This window comes from Panthera pardus, unplaced genomic scaffold (genome assembly GCF_024362965.1).
Source record: "Panthera pardus isolate Hobbes unplaced genomic scaffold, ASM2436296v1 HiC_scaffold_3, whole genome shotgun sequence".
NCBI classification, from domain to species: domain Eukaryota; kingdom Metazoa; phylum Chordata; class Mammalia; order Carnivora; family Felidae; genus Panthera; species Panthera pardus.
In genome coordinates this window covers 24,511,664-24,527,754 of record NW_026526876.1, presented here as the reverse complement: position 1 = coordinate 24,527,754, position 16,091 = coordinate 24,511,664, and the positions used below count along the sequence as shown (strand labels likewise).

At 53.0% G+C, this 16,091-nt stretch overlaps 2 protein-coding genes across 7 annotated transcripts in view; one reads left to right on the top strand and one right to left on the bottom strand.

The window, feature by feature from the left end:
* ARSG (arylsulfatase G) overlaps positions 1-9,646 on the top strand; it is a 107,709-nt gene extending 98,063 nt beyond the window's left edge. For 2 of the 4 annotated variants that reach the window (XM_019466437.2, XM_019466436.2), the window contains exons 10-12: positions 495-615; positions 5,258-5,348; positions 8,683-9,646. In XM_019466437.2, coding sequence (XP_019321982.2) covers positions 495-615; positions 5,258-5,348; positions 8,683-8,957 — 487 coding nt within the window. In that variant the 3' untranslated portion in view covers positions 8,958-9,646. The other 2 variants (XM_019466440.2, XM_019466441.2) reach the window with 2 other exon arrangements.
* WIPI1 (WD repeat domain, phosphoinositide interacting 1) overlaps positions 9,559-16,091 on the bottom strand; it is a 31,754-nt gene continuing 25,221 nt past the window's right edge. For 2 of the 3 annotated variants that reach the window (XM_019466434.2, XM_019466432.2), the window contains 6 exons: positions 15,795-15,959; positions 14,927-15,034; positions 13,883-14,001; positions 12,987-13,087; positions 12,497-12,612; positions 9,559-10,078 (listed from right to left, as the gene is read on the bottom strand). In XM_019466434.2, coding sequence (XP_019321979.1) covers positions 10,075-10,078; positions 12,497-12,612; positions 12,987-13,087; positions 13,883-14,001; positions 14,927-15,034; positions 15,795-15,959 — 613 coding nt within the window. In that variant the 3' untranslated portion in view covers positions 9,559-10,074. The remainder of the gene's footprint in view (positions 10,079-12,496; positions 12,613-12,986; positions 13,088-13,882; positions 14,002-14,926; positions 15,035-15,794; positions 15,960-16,091) is intronic. The other variant, XM_019466435.2, reaches the window with a different exon arrangement.

The following is a 16,091-nucleotide window of genomic DNA, read 5'->3' as shown; positions in this document are numbered from 1 at the left end:
TACCTGTTACACATGGTTCCCTCTCAGCCAGTGGCTGTGGCCTAGCTGGTGACAGGTAGAGCCTCTTGGTTCTTAGATCCGTAGGGTAGCCCTTGTGAATAACGATGACACAAATACCGTCTTCTTCTACACGTCTCATCTATGTGTTTCATCCACGTGATACCCTGTGAGGTGGGCACTATAATGATCATGCCCATTTTAGAGAATGGAAAATGGAGGCATTGAGAAGACAGGTAGGTATAACTCTGGGATTTTGAGACCCAGTAACACTTGGCCACAGAGCCTGGGTGCTAAACCACAGTGCCATTCTGCCTTTTGGAGGAGCAGAAATCCAGGTGGGACCCGAAGGAAGGACCGGCAGGCAGAGGAGGCGGACCATATGGGAGGATGTCGGTGCTCAGTCTGGGCTGGTTTGGGTGGGCCTTGACCACAGCATGGGCCAGGGAGAGAGTCTGGGAGTAGCTGGGGCCAACGCCGTCTTGTTCTTCCTGCAGTGTGCTGGACATCTTCCCCACTGTGGTGGCCCTGGCGGGGGCCAGCCTACCCCAAGACCGGCACTTTGACGGCTTGGATGCCTCTTCCGTGCTTTTTGGCTGGTCGCAGACTGGGCACCGGGTAAGTGGAGGAGGTGTGCGCCCCCCACCGGCTCTACAGGGGCTTGGGCTGCTGCTTCTCATCCGGGGCCACCTTTGTGCGAAGAGAACCATCCTGGGAACGTGCATGCCAGCGGCCCCTCCCGATCTAGCTTAAGAACCCCCGACGGATTAATCCTTTGAGACAAAGCTGTCTTTCCACCCCTCTCCCCCTCTTCCCCTGTGATCAATCCAGCTTGTCAATCCAGACTTACATTGGACAGTCTGGCTTAGAGTGGGTGTGTATAGAGGTGCTTCTTGCCCGTAACATACGATTTTTTTCCGCAATGATTTGTCTGACACATCGTAGGCCCCTGGCACATTTTTGTTGGATGGGGTGGCTGACTAGCCAGAGTGACTTGGGTATTGTGGGACTCCCCGACTAGAATGGAACTTCCCGAAGGCAGGGATCTCCCCCAGAATTCTCAGTGCACCTAACTGGGCCAGCACCCAGCCAGCAGTAAATGTGCATTTGACGAAGAAATGAATGAACGTTCCCCCTGGCTCCTGGAAGGCCCGGCCTGTGGCCCTACAGCCCCTGCTCCAGCTTTGGGGTTCTGCTCCCCAGCACCCCAGGGTCCCCTCTTCATGTGCACTGAGGCATTCGTCGGCGGTGACAGCCAGGAAGTGCCGGCCCCGACGGCCTTTCCATGTCATTTCCGTGTGTTTTCCTTTCACCAAAAGGAAGAGGAAGTGGGAGGAGGGAACCCCAAGCCCCTCTGTGAGGCCCGGTGAGCACATGGCTTCTGAGTTAGGGACCCACACATCAAAGGGTCTATTTGTGTCTTCACCCGAGGTTCACATGGAGGTGACTCAAACGCGCTGCTCGGATGTGGCCCGGTGGTTTGTGACGCAGCCCCCGCCACGGAGCCCCGAGGGGGCCATCCGTGCTTCCGAGAGCGTTCCTGCAGTTTCTAGGGGTTGTCTGACGCTGCCTGAAATGCCCTCTGAGCAAGTACTGCTTCTCCCGGGACACCCAGCCTTCTAGAGCTGCGCAGGCTTCCAGGCTGAGCCCCACCGCTGGGGAGCTGCAAAGAGCAGGAAGATGGTTTCCGCCTCCGGACTGGACGTTCGCAGTGTGTGACCCCGGGGGTTATCGAAGACGTCAGTGGAGAGGTGCTCCTGAGTGTTTATCACCACGGCTACTAATAGAATCATTGGGGTCACCAGGAAGTGCTTCAAGGACTCCGGGCTCCTTGACGCGGCCGCTCCTGCCTGTGGAAGCCAGAACCTTCGCGCTCACTTCCGCTCTCAGAGGGGAGAGCGGTCCCTCTCTCTAGTTGCAGCCCTCTCTTCTGCAGAGTCATGCTCAGGGCCTAACAGTTACTGGCCTAGTGTCCGACAGGGTTGGTCCTGGCAGCGGGAGTAGAGGCAGGCCCCAACACTGGTTGGGGTTTTCGTGGGGACAGATGATGTGTGGTAAGGCGGCTGGAGTGGGGGCTGGCTTGCTCCCTGACCACACCGCAGGGCCCAGAAGGAAACAGCCACCACTTACTGCTTGCAGGAAGCTGCTGATAGTATCTTCTAGAGCAAAGGCCCTGGGGCGCTGGCACCTGCAGGCTACACCCAGCCTCCCAGAGCTCTGGATTCCCTGCAGAGGGCGTGAAGATGCTGTAGATAAGATTGTTTGGAGTTTGAGGGCAACCCAGGTAATTGTTGGCCCTGAATTGTTGGTCTTTTCTGCTCACCTGCTGAAAAGACTAGAGTAAAGCGTCCAGAATTTGCTGAACAGAGGGGAGGTCGGAGGCCGGGAGGTAGAGTGAGCACACGTACAGGTCTCCGCGTGTGATTTTTTAAAAATTTTTATTATTTTCTATTAAAACAATGTTTTCTTAACGTTTATTTATCATTGAGAGAGAGAAAGAGAGAGATAGCACAAGTCAGGGAGGGGCAGAGAGAGAGGGGGACACAGAATCGGAAGCAGGCTCCAGGCTCCGAGCTGTCAGCACAGAGCCCGACGCGGGGCTCGAACCCACGACCCGTGAGATCACGACCTGAGCCGGAGTCAGAGGCTTAACTGACGGAGCCACCCAGGCGCCACCGCGTGTAGTTTTTACTAAACACAATTTGGTTGTGTTCACACTCAGGTGTGTTCTGGGCGTGCAAGGATTCTAATGGCTTAGTTTAGAAAACCATTCCGGTTTCAAGAAGCTCAGAGTAACTCCTCAGATGCTCATCTCAAAACAATATGCAAATACAGCTCAGCCATTCGGTCCTTCCCTATTTTGCAAATGAAGTAACCGCCGGGGTAAAGAGCTGAAGCCACCTAAGGCTAAGGCGTAGCTCCTTGGCACCCCCCCACCTCGCACGCCCCCGGGCCCCGCGCGGACAGGTTTAAGGGCAAGTAATGGGTCTGCAGTTTTCCTACTGTGCGGTCTTTTCACTACCCGCTTCGAGGACGGGTGGGACGTGGGGTGGTGTTGAAAATGTGCAACAGAGGCCGTCAGGCTGCCCGCTCTTGCATCCTGCTGAGCCTTCTGCTTCTCATCTTGATGGGCCCGGGTCTGGGCACCGAGGGCAACCGCAAGGCGGGGGAGGGCGCCTCAGAGATCCTGCTTCGTGCTTGCCTGACTCCCTGGTGGAAGCTGGAGTTCGTCACGTTTCCACCAGTCAAGTCGTACCTCCGCCCCGGGTTGCCAACCGCCGAGGCCAAAAATTGCCCACAAAGAGGAAGGCGTCTTTAATGGCTCTTCACCTGCCAGTCCAGACTGGTCTGGGGCTGCTGTGGGTCAGAAAATGCGTGGCACCTCCCTGGAGGCCATACACCAGGGAGACCTGAGCAGGGGCTTGTCTCTGGAGCTCCGTCCGATCACTTCTCTTAGGGAGGCCCCTAGTGGTGAAAGATGCCATCCCCATCCGGAGTGGCTGCCCCCTTTTAGAGCTGGCTTTGCAGCCCCACCTGATGGGATTGGGGAGCCTTCCTTTTGTGTGTGTGTCGGGGGTGGGGGGGGAGCGTTACCACATAAGCACCAGCCTCTGGGGCCTAAGGGAGCCGCTCACCTGCTTCAAACAACAAAACAGAATGAAACAAAGCAAACAGGTAAGAAAGGCAACCAAGAAGGTGCAACATGTCTGCAGAAGATAAAAGTTATCTTTGAAGTGGGGACCCACCCTGGAGAGGACCTGTCTTAGGCTGTGATTCATGTATCAGTTTGCCAACCCTCTTCCTATGTGGGTGTAAACAACGCCGTGGCCAGTCTGCACAACAAAACCCACGCCCTCCTGTTTCTGAGAGGGAGCCATCCGGAAGTTTTGCTTCCTCTTCCTTTTGGATTTTGGAAGTTGCCTCTGGTAACGCTGCACAAATATCCTGGACGTAGCAGCCCACCCTTCTGGAGTGTCTGTCACCGAGACCCAAATACTGTCAACGATTTGAACCAGCGGACCGCGACTCTCATCTTCCGGAGGTCTGAGGACCTCCTTGATGGGCGGACAGTAGGTTTTCCAAGTCCCCCCACTTTCCGCCTCCGCCAGAAGGAAACCCAGTGGCCTCCCGCAGTGAGAGGCTTGGCTTCCTGCTGGGCGGGCAGAGGAGTGAGTTTTGAGTTACGACTTCTTTTCCTGTTTGGAAGGAGCCTGCTGTCATCATGCTGGCTGGGGACCTTGCAGGGACTGTCACGAGAGCCCAGCACGGAAGCTGCAGGTGCGGGAGGGACCCCGCCCTCGGTGGCATCCTCTGAGAGCCCGGAAAAACTTGGGGGGACAGCTGTTTACTGCTCCAACAGATGTTTCTCGCTCTCTTTTTTTTTAATAGCCCCATGGAAACTTTGAATCACATAAGCGTCTTTGCAGTGATATATATTGGTCATGATTCATACCAGGGCAGTCTCACGCATCCAGCACCAACCCACCAACCCACCAAGGACACTGGTTGTTTATTTTCTACCGAATCCTGCCCTTGGCACGCCTGAATTCGGTGTTTCCATTCTGTAGGGCGATTCTTTCATCGATGGCCCGATGACGGGGGATTTCCTCAGTCCGAGGAGGGCAGGATTGAGTCAGGGAGTGAGGACATCTGTGTTCGGAGGTTAGGCTGTGCCCAGTTCTGCAGAAATCACGCCGAGCTGTCCTCTCAAGGACATGCCAGCCTTGCTTGAGGGAGAGTTAGAACATTAACTGGATGCCAAGAAGCCGTGTTTCCAAGGAGCGCCCGCGTCAGAATCCCTGGGACTGTCTGTAAGCCGTGCAGATTCCCAGGCCCCATCTTGAACCTGAAGGGTGGGACACAGCCACCTGCGGCCCCGCCCTCAGGATGGTCCTGCGCCCGGTTTAGAGAACACGTACTGTGCTGCCTTGAAATTGTTCGATTTCGAACGAGGTTTCTCTCTTTCATTTTGCACCGGACCCTGCGAATTCTGCAGCTGGTACCGGGGGCCTAGGAGTCTGACCAGAGTTGCAGCCCATTCTGATTAATTAACTTGCCAAGGAGCTATTTCCTGCCCTCCCCCCCCCCCCCGCCCCCCCCAAGCATTGGCCGGCGTGGACTACAGGCCTGTGTCTGTCAGTGTTTGGGGCCGTGGTGGGTGGGATGGACCGGCCACCGTGACAGAGAAAGGAATGCCTTCCAGGAAGCATGGGGGGCATGGCTGACGGGTTAGGAAGCTCTCTCTGCTGCTCTCTCTCAGGTGCTGTTTCACCCCAACAGTGGGGCGGCTGGAGAGTATGGAGCCCTTCAGACCGTCCGCCTGGAACAACACAAGGCCTTCTATGTCACCGGTGAGTCAGGGGCACCCACCTGGATCCACCCTCAGGCCTCCAGGAATGAGTGTGGGCCGCCCTCCCTCAGGGAGCCCTCAGCACCCCCCTCCGCCCCCTCCCCCCCCACCACCCCAGGACAGGCCCTCTGCACCCACAAATACGAAAACGAGGTCTTTGTACTCTGCGCCCGAATTTCTAGCAAGCTCAGAGCTAGTCCGCACACTCACAAGAAGGACTCTCACTCCACTGTTAGGCTTTAAATGCCAGTTTGGCGGAATGTTAAATGGAAGCTTGGAGATATTTTAAGGTGTAATTTACTAGACAATAGACTGTTTCAGAGAATAGACTCTAGAGGTCTAGTTAGCAAACCGACAGAAGTCTCTCTGCTTCTTGATTCGCTCGGTGACTGTCTTAAATGTATATTTTAGAAATGTGATGCGGGGTCAGGATGGTTCTCAAAATCTTCCCAGGGGCTTCTGGCTGCGAACAGAATTCAGGCTCCTTCCATACCGGGTCGCTCGACTTTTCTGGTGTCGGTTCTCCAGGAGCAACCACCTTCTTCCTTGGCCTTCTCTCAAGATCTCTTTCAGCGTTTAGGGCCTCACATCAAATCCTAGTACCTCGGTCATAAAACTCCCTCTCATCTTCTCAGCTGGGTACGATCTGGAGAAACTTTGGTAATGATCACGTTCTGCCCTATATGCCAGCCATTGGGGTACATGTTTTATTTTCCCTACTAGTTTTTTTCTTTTTAATTTTTTTTGAATGTTTATTCAGTTTTGAGAGAGAGAGACAGAGCACGAGTGGGGCAGGGGCAGAGAGAGAGGGAGACACAGAATCCGAAGCAGGCTCCGGGCTCCGAGCTGTCAGCGCAGAGCCCGACTCGGGGCTCGAACTCAAGAACCGTGAGATCATAACCTGAGCCGAAGTCGCCCACTTAACTGACTGAGCCACCCAGGCACCCCTCCCTTACTAGTTTTGAGCTCTCTGAACCCAGAGCTTTGTAAGATCTTTTATTTTTGTTGTCTTTAAGTGCTGAGCACAGTTTCTCGTGTCCCGCAGGAACCCTAAAATTTTTCTCCGAGTGAATGAAAAACGAACAAACAAAAACATAAACAAAACAAAACCAGACCCGGGACCTGGTGTGGATTTCAATTTGATTCAGTTATTTAATGTGAGAGTGTTCCAAAGCATTATATAATAAAGAACAGAAATTATTTTCCCCGAGTATAAATACGTGATCCTGAAGAAAATGTGCCATAAAAACACAAGTTCGAGTTCAGAACTTGAGGGATATTAAAAATGCCACAAGACTCTTTTGATTCTCCAAAACCTAAAATGCAAACCAGTCAGATATTTGTTATGCTTTCGGATGGAAAATTTCTAGATTACAGTCCTTACATTACACTATCTCAGAGGTATGGCTTCTCCAGGCTGAGTTAATTTCAGAAGTCAAGACCCTGCCAAAAAAGCCCTTGGGACCACAGTGCTGGAATCCTAAATGTTACTATGAAGTAATCGGACCGTTTAAAACCATCACAATCAGACAAGAATTAGGATGCCCAGGGGAGGCCTCTTCTGAGGAGTCACCAGAGTCCCGGCAGAGTTAGCACGAGGATGAGGACGACAGACATGTCAACAGCTGGGGGCCCGGGGTGGAGAGTGTGACATGTTCTGATCCCTCCCTTCCCTTCCTCTTTGGAAAGTCTGCATCCTGGTTACTTAAAGCTGCTTTTGGATAAATGAGCTGTATTGACCTCTACCTACTACATTAGATTAGAGAAAGATTTGGAGGAGGTTTCTTCACAGATTTTGAGGCGTCCCCCCCTTCTGGCTCCCTCCTTCCCAGATTTCACCCATCGATTTTCTTCCGTTGTGGGAGTCCTGAGCTCTAATACCTTGATATTCCCCCGATGCCCCAAGCCAAAGAGAGGATAGTGTTCTTGGGCCCCAGCTGCACAGACTGGGCGGTGTCCCCAGGGGAATGAAACTCTTGAACACAGACCCAACCCATGGTGACCTCTGCCTTTCAATGATCAAATTATTTTGTTTCTGCCTGCCTCCGTGATTTTCTGGTGCCTTCAATTGTTGGGGTTTTTTTCCCCTAAATTTGTTGCCTAGAATTTGTAATTGTTACCCACGTGGGGTCCTATGCAAGCTATTTCATTATTCTGTGAAGTGGAAATCTTTAATTTTTATAAGGAGTCCATCCAAACCCTTGCTCGACTGACTGCAAACCTCATGTCCCGTGCCTTTGACTGGCAATGAAGAAAAGCCAAATTCTAGGCAAAGACAGTGACTCTCAACTTTCCGCTGGCCAACCCAAATGTCAACCACGAGAGGAAAACCATTAATGAAGGGCTGTGCGACTTGCCCATTCTTCTCTCCCTGTAAGAGGAACCACTGGAGAAATTTCTCTCACACCTCAGTGAGAAGGAGCAGTTGATAAGCTTCCACCTTCTGGTTTGGCTGCTAAGAAGCTCGGGGGCAAAGTAGGTGTTCAGGAATTCCTATATTTCTTAAAAAAGATATTTTTAACTATTTATTTTTGTGTATGAGAGAGAGAGAGTATGAGCAGGGGAGGGGCCAAGAGACGGGGTGACACAGAATGTGAAGCAGGTTCCAGGCTCTGAGCTGTCAGCACAGAGCCCGACACCGGGCTCGAACTCATGAACTGCGAGATCATGACCTGAGCGAAGTCAGACGCTTAACCGACTGACCAACCCCGGCACCCCGAGGGTTCCTGTATTTCTGATGGCCGTCCTTTGCCTTGACTCCTTTTGTTGACTCAGTTGCATTACGTTGATTTCTATCAGATGCCTGAACTACTTTTTGTATGGATAAGGAAAAGAACCTGAGTTGTGACAGCTAAGGATGCCGCTCTCCATTTTTGTTCCTGCTCTCCTGAGGCTGCCTCGACAGCCAGATTCTGATTTCAACAAGAATCTCAACTACAACCCAAAGTGAAATTACTCACCTTGCCTTCCCGCCCAGTCCACCAAACTGAGTATCTCTGGTATTCCAGAAATGAATTTTTGAGGAAAAAAAAAAAAAGAAAAAAAGAAAAAATCGAATTTACTCGCCAAGGGTGGAGACGGGAGATACTCGATTGGCTGCTGTGCGGGCCCTGAAGGCAAGTCCGGGAGAAGTTCCAGATCATTCTGGAAGGCAGGAGCATCCCTGGGATGAGCAGCAGGAACCCCAAGGCGCTTTCTTTGACGGGGAGAACAGTCATTCGAACATACGAGCCCTGCTCTGTTTGCCTTGATTTATAATCCATCACCTTCTCCTCTTTCTAGCACGGGGCCAAAGCTGGGTTTGATGGGGGTGTTTGCTGTCACCCTCTCTCTAGGCGGAGCCAAAGCCTGTGACGGGAAGGTCGGGCCCCCGCGGCTTCACGAGCCTCCCCTCATTTTTAACCTGGAAGAGGATGTTGCGGAAGCCGAGCCTCTAGAAGAAGGTGGTGCTGAGTACGAGCGCGTCTTGCCCGAGGTCAGACAGGTCCTGGCGGACGTGCTTGTGGACATTGCTGGTGACAAGACGTCCAGGGCGGATTACACGCGGGATCCTTCGGTGACCCCCTGCTGTGATCCCCACCGAAAGGCCTGCCGCTGTCACACCACCTGACCCACTTCCCCCCCACTGTCCTCCCTGCATGCCGCCTTGGGAGGGGGGTGGGGACGGCTGTGCCGAGCCGTAGGGAAAGGCACACAGGCTTTGGAGTCAGGCCGGGTTCAGGCCCCGTCACTGAACCCACAGCTTTCGAGCTCATTCTGAGGACCAAGGAGGCACTATATGCAAATGACTGCCACGTCACGTGACGCGGAACAGGCACTGGATGCACTTTAGTTTCCTTTCCTTTCTATGCACCCAGTTTTGCTGGTCGTTTTAGCATAGATTCATGCCAGCTGGGATCTAGGGCAGCACTTTTCCATCTTTAATACGCATACGTGTCACCTGGGATCCCTCGAGAGTGCAGATTCTGGCTCAGTAGTTGCCCGAGACGCTCCATTTCCGGGCAGCTCCTGGGGGAAATGCCCCGAGTAGCACAGGTGCAGACTAGACAAAGCTAGACGTTTCCGGGTCTCAGAGCAGGCGAGCCCACGGAGAAATCCGTGGCACTCCCTGTCTCCTCTCGCTCCCCCTTAAAGATCAAATGATGGTATTTTAAAGATTGTAAGCATTCCTTCTGCCTCCTAAAACCAGGAAGAAATGAACGTCTAAAACCTCAAAAACACATTGCCATGATTTTATTATAAGTGTCCTAAATGGGACTCCAAGGTAATAAATGATTCATTCCAATCACTGCAAAAATACTTTGCCCGGCTAAAAGCAGTCTCTCTATATGTCATATACAAGAAATACAATTCAAAGAGGTTTTCCTCTACGTACATTTTTACATGGCATACATTTAAAAAGGATGCCCTCGTTCATATAAAGTTCCGGCTATAGACCAACGTGGTTAGTGAGCATCGACGCGATGGCTGTAACAGATTTCATAGTCTCTCCCATGCCTGCTGGCAACCGGGGCGGAGGAGAGTTTGGTGAGCAGTGGACCGCGTCCCGTGGCTTAAGCGGGCGGCACCTGGGATTCCTGCCCCCCTTTCTGCGCACACAACTGTACTCCATTCTTCCACCTTCCTTGTTTTCTCCACAACCACCTGACAGGGGGTGTCCTGCTTTCTGAGGTGCGCTTCTCATCATGACTGCTTCGTTTTGCCCTTCTGACTTCCACGGCACAAGATTATCTACCAAAATCAAAACAGAACGGCCTTAACTCTTTCCGGGAAGAGACTGGTAGGCAGGCTGGGTTATCAACAGATCTGTGCCCACGCGGGGTCAGCAGGGGGAGGCTGGGCGCTGCGGATCCACGGACTGACCCTCACTCACGGCCACAGAAAATCCACCCATCTTAACTTCGGTATAGACGAGTATGGCACGGTTTCAAAAAAAAACTGACTACGTCTAAAATACGTGTGTGTATGTTTATATGGGTATTGCATGTTTTTTTAAAAGGCTCATCTTGTAAACACAGACTGTTAAGTCACTACTAAAGTCAGTAAATACCCTTGGTCCCAATTTGCTTACTCTTACTCACAAGAGCAGACTAGTGTCGGAAAATATGCAGACTTGTAAAGGTTGGTGTATTGCTGAAACAAAAGCTGCTTATCTTCCTGAATACAGCGTCTTTCTAAGGTACCAGAAACGATCAATTCTTTCCTTTCATTGTTTATGGAGCGAAGTAAGTCCCAAGGAGATAAGAGCGATCATATCCAGGGAAGTGCGAGTATACTTAGAAAACAAAAAAGACCCACTTGAGATGACCTGTGTTCCGAAGGCAAAGGCCCAGGGAGGGCCGCACGAGATTATCTGGGCAAGCCCATGTTCTTAGTTAACTGAAAGAGAAGTGATTTTAACCAAACGGAGACTCCAAGATCCTTTCACAATCCTGGAAGTTTTTAAGGGACGTGGGTAGAGATGCGAATTCTGGACAAGATACAGAATAAAGGCAGAGAGGGGAGTCCCCCAGGATCTCCTCTCCAGTTGGACATCGTTGCCAATGAGGGCGTGAGGTGGTCGTTGTCAAGAGGACATCCCAGTGGCACTCACGCCCCTGGTCCCCGTGCGGTGCGGTGAGGTGGAGAAGGCCGTCTGCTACGATGTCAGGAGCTCTCGGAAGCATGGCCCTCTCCTCCCCGTCTGCCTCTAGGCTGGAGGGCAGGCCTGGGGTCTGATGGGCTTCTTGACCCCTACCACCAGCTCTAGGGTCTAACAGGGGCCTCATTCAGTGATCAGTGGTCTCGCTGGCAGGAAGCCTTCCTCGAGTATAAATAAAAATCCCGGATGCAATTTAAACCAGGTTTCACTCATCTGATCCTTAAGAGGGAGACGGGACAGCCGGCTCATAGCCAGCTTCCTGGCAGTGTTTAGGTGAACAGGCCTCTTGATAGGTTCTAAGCACTCGTTTTTAAGCATCTCTCTCTTTTTTTTTTAAAGCTCAAGGCAAATGATCTGCACAGTGTACCTATTATTTCATGCAGGCTTTCTTTGGCAGGGGCCCATCTCCTCCATGCCAAGATCTGCAGTACCCCAATTCTGTAAGTACAAGAGCTTGTAGGGTTCACTTTGATTACTAATTAATAATCTAATAATCTTTTCGAGCAGTCACAGACTTTCACCAAAACCACTGAAATGGAACCTAATGAGGGAATGCTCCAAACCTGGACACAGTGGGACACATCTATTCCTACGGCATCTGATCTATTCTGGTTCCTAGAAGATACAGCTGCAGGGAAATGACCACCAGCCTTTGGGGAGGCGGGGGGGCAGAAGAACTCCCTTTATGGCTAGTTCGGGCATGAGAACCCAAAGGCAAAACCACTGGTTTATCAGGAGGCAGGAAGCCAACAGTTGTTTTTATCCTTAGAATTGGTATTTTTAAGAACCACCGCTCTCCACGCTTAACATATAAACTACTTGTTGGCAATGTGTTTGGCAATCCGCCGATTCAAAGCCCGGAACGTAGATTTCAAGCTGCAATCTGTAAAGCCTTTATGGGAAAGCACAAAGCCAGCCCTCTAATGATGCAAAGAGGGACCCAAAACAGTCTTTTTTTTTTTTTTTTTTTTTTTTAAGCTGACTGGGCTTATCAGATTGTCCCAAGGTTTATATAAGAAAGAAGCTAGACTTGCACCCCATCCTTTTGCAGATGGAACTTACACGGACATGAAAGGATCAGGAGCAAACATTCTATACTAAGACCTAACGGGCTCTGAGGCAAAGCCCAAGTGGCTGCTGTTCTCTGGCCCCAGCGGGGGTCACTCAGTTGACTCTCTTAAGTCCTGGCCCGCGCACCGCTCCCATCTCTAAAGGAGTTCAGGTTCGCCCTCTGTGCCATTCGCTAACCGCAGCTCACAAGCCCGCTCCGTGCGTTGCTCTCAATGGAAGCTTGAGGCCTCAGAAGCTAAGACCCTGGCGGCCACCCAGGGAGAGAATCCTCTCGCTCCGGACAGGGACGCTAGAAAAAGCCAAGCTCTGCACCCAGCCAGCCCTGAGGGCTCTCGCTACCGGAACAGCTGAAGCAGGGTGCAGGGAAACGCAGGGGAGCTCTCCCCCGGGGGCTCCCACCCTCCGCACGGCTGCTGGGAGCCTGGGGTCCGCCTCACCCGAGCCGGAGGAGGGTGAGGGTCCGGCTGGCTTGCAGAGAGCAGCGGCCCAGCCCCGTTAGAGCATCGTCGTTAGCAAAAAGGTGGCAGGATTCCACAAACCCATCCTTAGGGGCCTCAGGAAAACAGGAGTTGATGCAGGCGTGAATTCCTGCCTCGCGAGCAGCAGAGATAGTGCTAACGAAGCCAAGTTAAGGGTTCCAGGCCTCCGGACGTAGTGAGGCTGCCGAGACCCCCCCCCCCCCCCCCCCCGGATTAGTATCCGGTGTTATTCTAATGCTGCCGTGTTCAGCCCGACACCTGGTGGCCAGTCTACAGGGTCTGAAGCACACGGCACGGCACGCCGTCTGTGGCTTTCTGAACGGGAGCGAGGAGGTTAGCTGTTACAGGACTAGACCACCGGGAAAGTGACCTCGCCTCGTGCGCGAGGGGAAGGTTTCCCTCCCAGCACACAGACTGGGCCGCTCTTTTAGGGATTCCTACTGCTCACAGGGGGAAATTCATTCTCGTCGTCAAGGCATACTGGTCCCGTCGCAAACTCGTGTTCAGGAATAACCTCTCCTCGGAGGGCCCCGCCGTCCTCAGAATAACCTGGAAAGCGAGAATGAGACATGAGGGAAGCCCCCCGGCCTGTTGTGACGCTCTGACCCCGGGACAGGGCCTCCAGGGAAACCATGGAGGCCACCTTTGCCTTTCGAATGGAGAGACTGCTTCCGGTGAGTCAGAATCCCCACCACTTAGGGTCTCGAAGCCCCCGGATGGGCTGACCTCGCCCACCCTTCCACCCCGGGCCCCTCCAACATTCCACCTGTTTGCAATTCTCAAAGAGGCGAAGCCTCGACTCTACGTGTGAGGGAGACAGCCATTTTGGGCCGTGCCTGCCAGGTTTAGGGACCTGGGTTTAAAGGCTATTCTCAGGGCCGCACCTGGGGGGAAAGAAGTGGTTCGGGAAGAGTGCTCTGTTCACAGGTGACCATGAAGACAGAAGAGCTGCCGTCAGAAACGGCCCCCCCAGGGGCGCCTGGGTGGCTCAGTCGGTTGAGCGTCCGACTTCGGCTCAGGTCATGATCTCACAGTTCGTGAGTTCGAGCCCCGCGTCGGGCTCTGTGCTGACAGCCCAGAGCCTGGAGCCTGCTTCTGCTTCTGTGTCTCCCTCTCTCTCTGCCCCTAACCCACTCACATTCTGTCTCTGTCTCTCTCAAAAATAAATAAACATTAAAAAAAAAAAAAACAACTAGGAGTGAATAACTAACTGGGTCTTAGGGTGAATGTGTTTGCCTTTATGAGAAACTGCCAAACTGTTTCCCTAACTGGAATATTTAAAAAAAAAAAAAAAAAAAAAAAAAAGAAACGCCCCCCCCCAGCCAGGCCCCCACGGCCACTCACCTGGCACGGTAGAGGCAGAAGACGTGCTTGGTCTGGCCACGGTCGCTGCATAAGACTGAGGTAATGGAGGTCTGAGGTCATTTTCTTTGTTTTCTTCTGTTGTTCCTGAGCTAAGCAAGCTAATGGCAGCAATTAAGGGGAGGGGGAGAAAAGAAAAAAGAGCTCATCACATGTGCAGGAAACTTCCAGAAGGAAAAGTACTAGGAAGCTCAGGCTTGCCCGCTTGAGTTTAAAGTATGGACCTATTGGGGGCGCCTGGGGGGCTCAGTCGGGTAGGCGTCTGACTCTTGGTTTCGCATGATCTCACGGTTCGTGGGTCTGAGCCCCACATCGGGCTCTGTGCTGACAGCGTGGAGCCCGCTTGGGCTTCTCTGTCCCTTTCTTTCTGCTCCTCCCCGGCTCGTGTACTCGCCCTCTCTCTCTCAAAATAAATAAACTTTAAAAAAAAGACAGAGGACTGATGAGTACACTGCTGGGTCACATGACCTAAACAGCGACCTCGAACTGCTGGGGTCAATCATGCAACTTCACAACGACCCCTTTCGCTTGTACTGACTGAATGAAGATTGGCCCTTTGCTCTTTCTGGTACACTCTGGCCAGGACGCTAAGACTCGCTCACAAAGGGGGGCTCCGCGGGCCAAGGGGAGGGGGCGGTGGCAGCTCGTGGGGTCCTGTCACAGCAGGAAGAGGTCGCCTTGTCAAGAGGCCACAGATGTCAGGAGAACTTTTCAATTCCCTTTGGCCCACATTTTGGAGCTCCCAGTATGTACGAGGGAACGTATGAGGAGGAAAGGGCCGTATGAAGTCATTCTGCTTCTTCAAGTGCACATTACGCATCTCAGCAACTCTTCCAGAAGCCTACAGCGTGGCGAGGGTGCCTGACGTGGAGCCCAGCGAGGAGCGGGTGCCCACTAGAAGCGGGCCACCGAGAACACCAGCCAGGACGACAGACAAGCAGGGCACCGAAGCTTGTCGTTCTTGGCCACGTGACGGCTTTACACAACCAGCTCTTAAAGAGGCTTTCTGAAAACTAGTCTCTTCACCTGTGGGTCTTGATTAAGACACATTCTCCTCCGTCCTGAGGGTCCAAATTGTAGATGTAAAGGTGTCCATCGGAAGACGCGACCAGGAGTCTTGGCAGTTTCTGGATCCTAAGAGCCAAGTAAAATACGTGCTGTGACCTCAACAGAGGCAGGTAACCGGGTTGGCTTCAAATGACACAGCCTCCCCCACCCCATGGCCCCAGGCTCCTTCTCCTGCCTTCAGGAACCCTTTACCCGGCCCACTGGCCCCAGGTCCTGGGTTTCTGGCTATTTCTTGGCATTATGACCTAGTGATCCACCTCGAGGATTATTTCTCATCTTGGAAGACAACTGTGTGGACGAGACAAACGACGTGTGCGTCTGCTATTACTCTGAAAAGGTGCCACCGAGGAAATCAGCGGACCTGAGTGGGACATGGCCTCTGGCTTATGCGTGTTTCTGCCTTTAACCGTGACGGAAAGGACAAAGGACAAAATCGGCTGGCTCGTTTTAGAGGTTTTAAAAAACGTTCGCCTTCCTTAACAAACTCCTTCAAGCTCCTTGGATGAAACATCTGTCGACCCCACAGGCGTCGGAACCTACGGAGCCGGAGTCTTTTTACAGAGTTACTTAGAAGAACGGGAACTGTTTTCGAGACAGCGTCGGCAGAACCACAAGGTTCAAGTTCCCACGCTGGCTCGTGGCCGCCCCCCCCCCCCCCCCCCAGAACACACGTGACAACCAGAGAGGGCGGCGGCTGACGGCCACGGCCCTTCTTCGGGGCCTCCTTCCTTCTTTTTCTCCCGGCGCGTGTTCGGGGACCTGTGCGCTTTGGGCAAACCGAGCCGTAGAAGGTGGTGCCTGCGACAGCGGGTGGCGCCATACGTACGTGGAGAGGGTGCAGATGTTCCTCTGCCCAGAGAAGTGCAAGCGCCCGGTGGCAAAGGCCCTGTCCTGGTTCATCATGTCGGACACCTGGGCGGGGAGGTAGTTGGAAGCGGCCATGAACATCTTTCCCATGTAGCCAGTCCAGGTGGAGGGCTCCTCGGGTCGGCTGCGGGGACAAGGCACAGGAGGAGGGAGGTGGGCACCGGGCCAACGCTTGGCACAGCCCCGTGCTGTGAGCGGCGCTCACCGCAGCCGGAAGGCACTGTGCCCTTAGCATAATGTTCTGCCCACCTGGAAC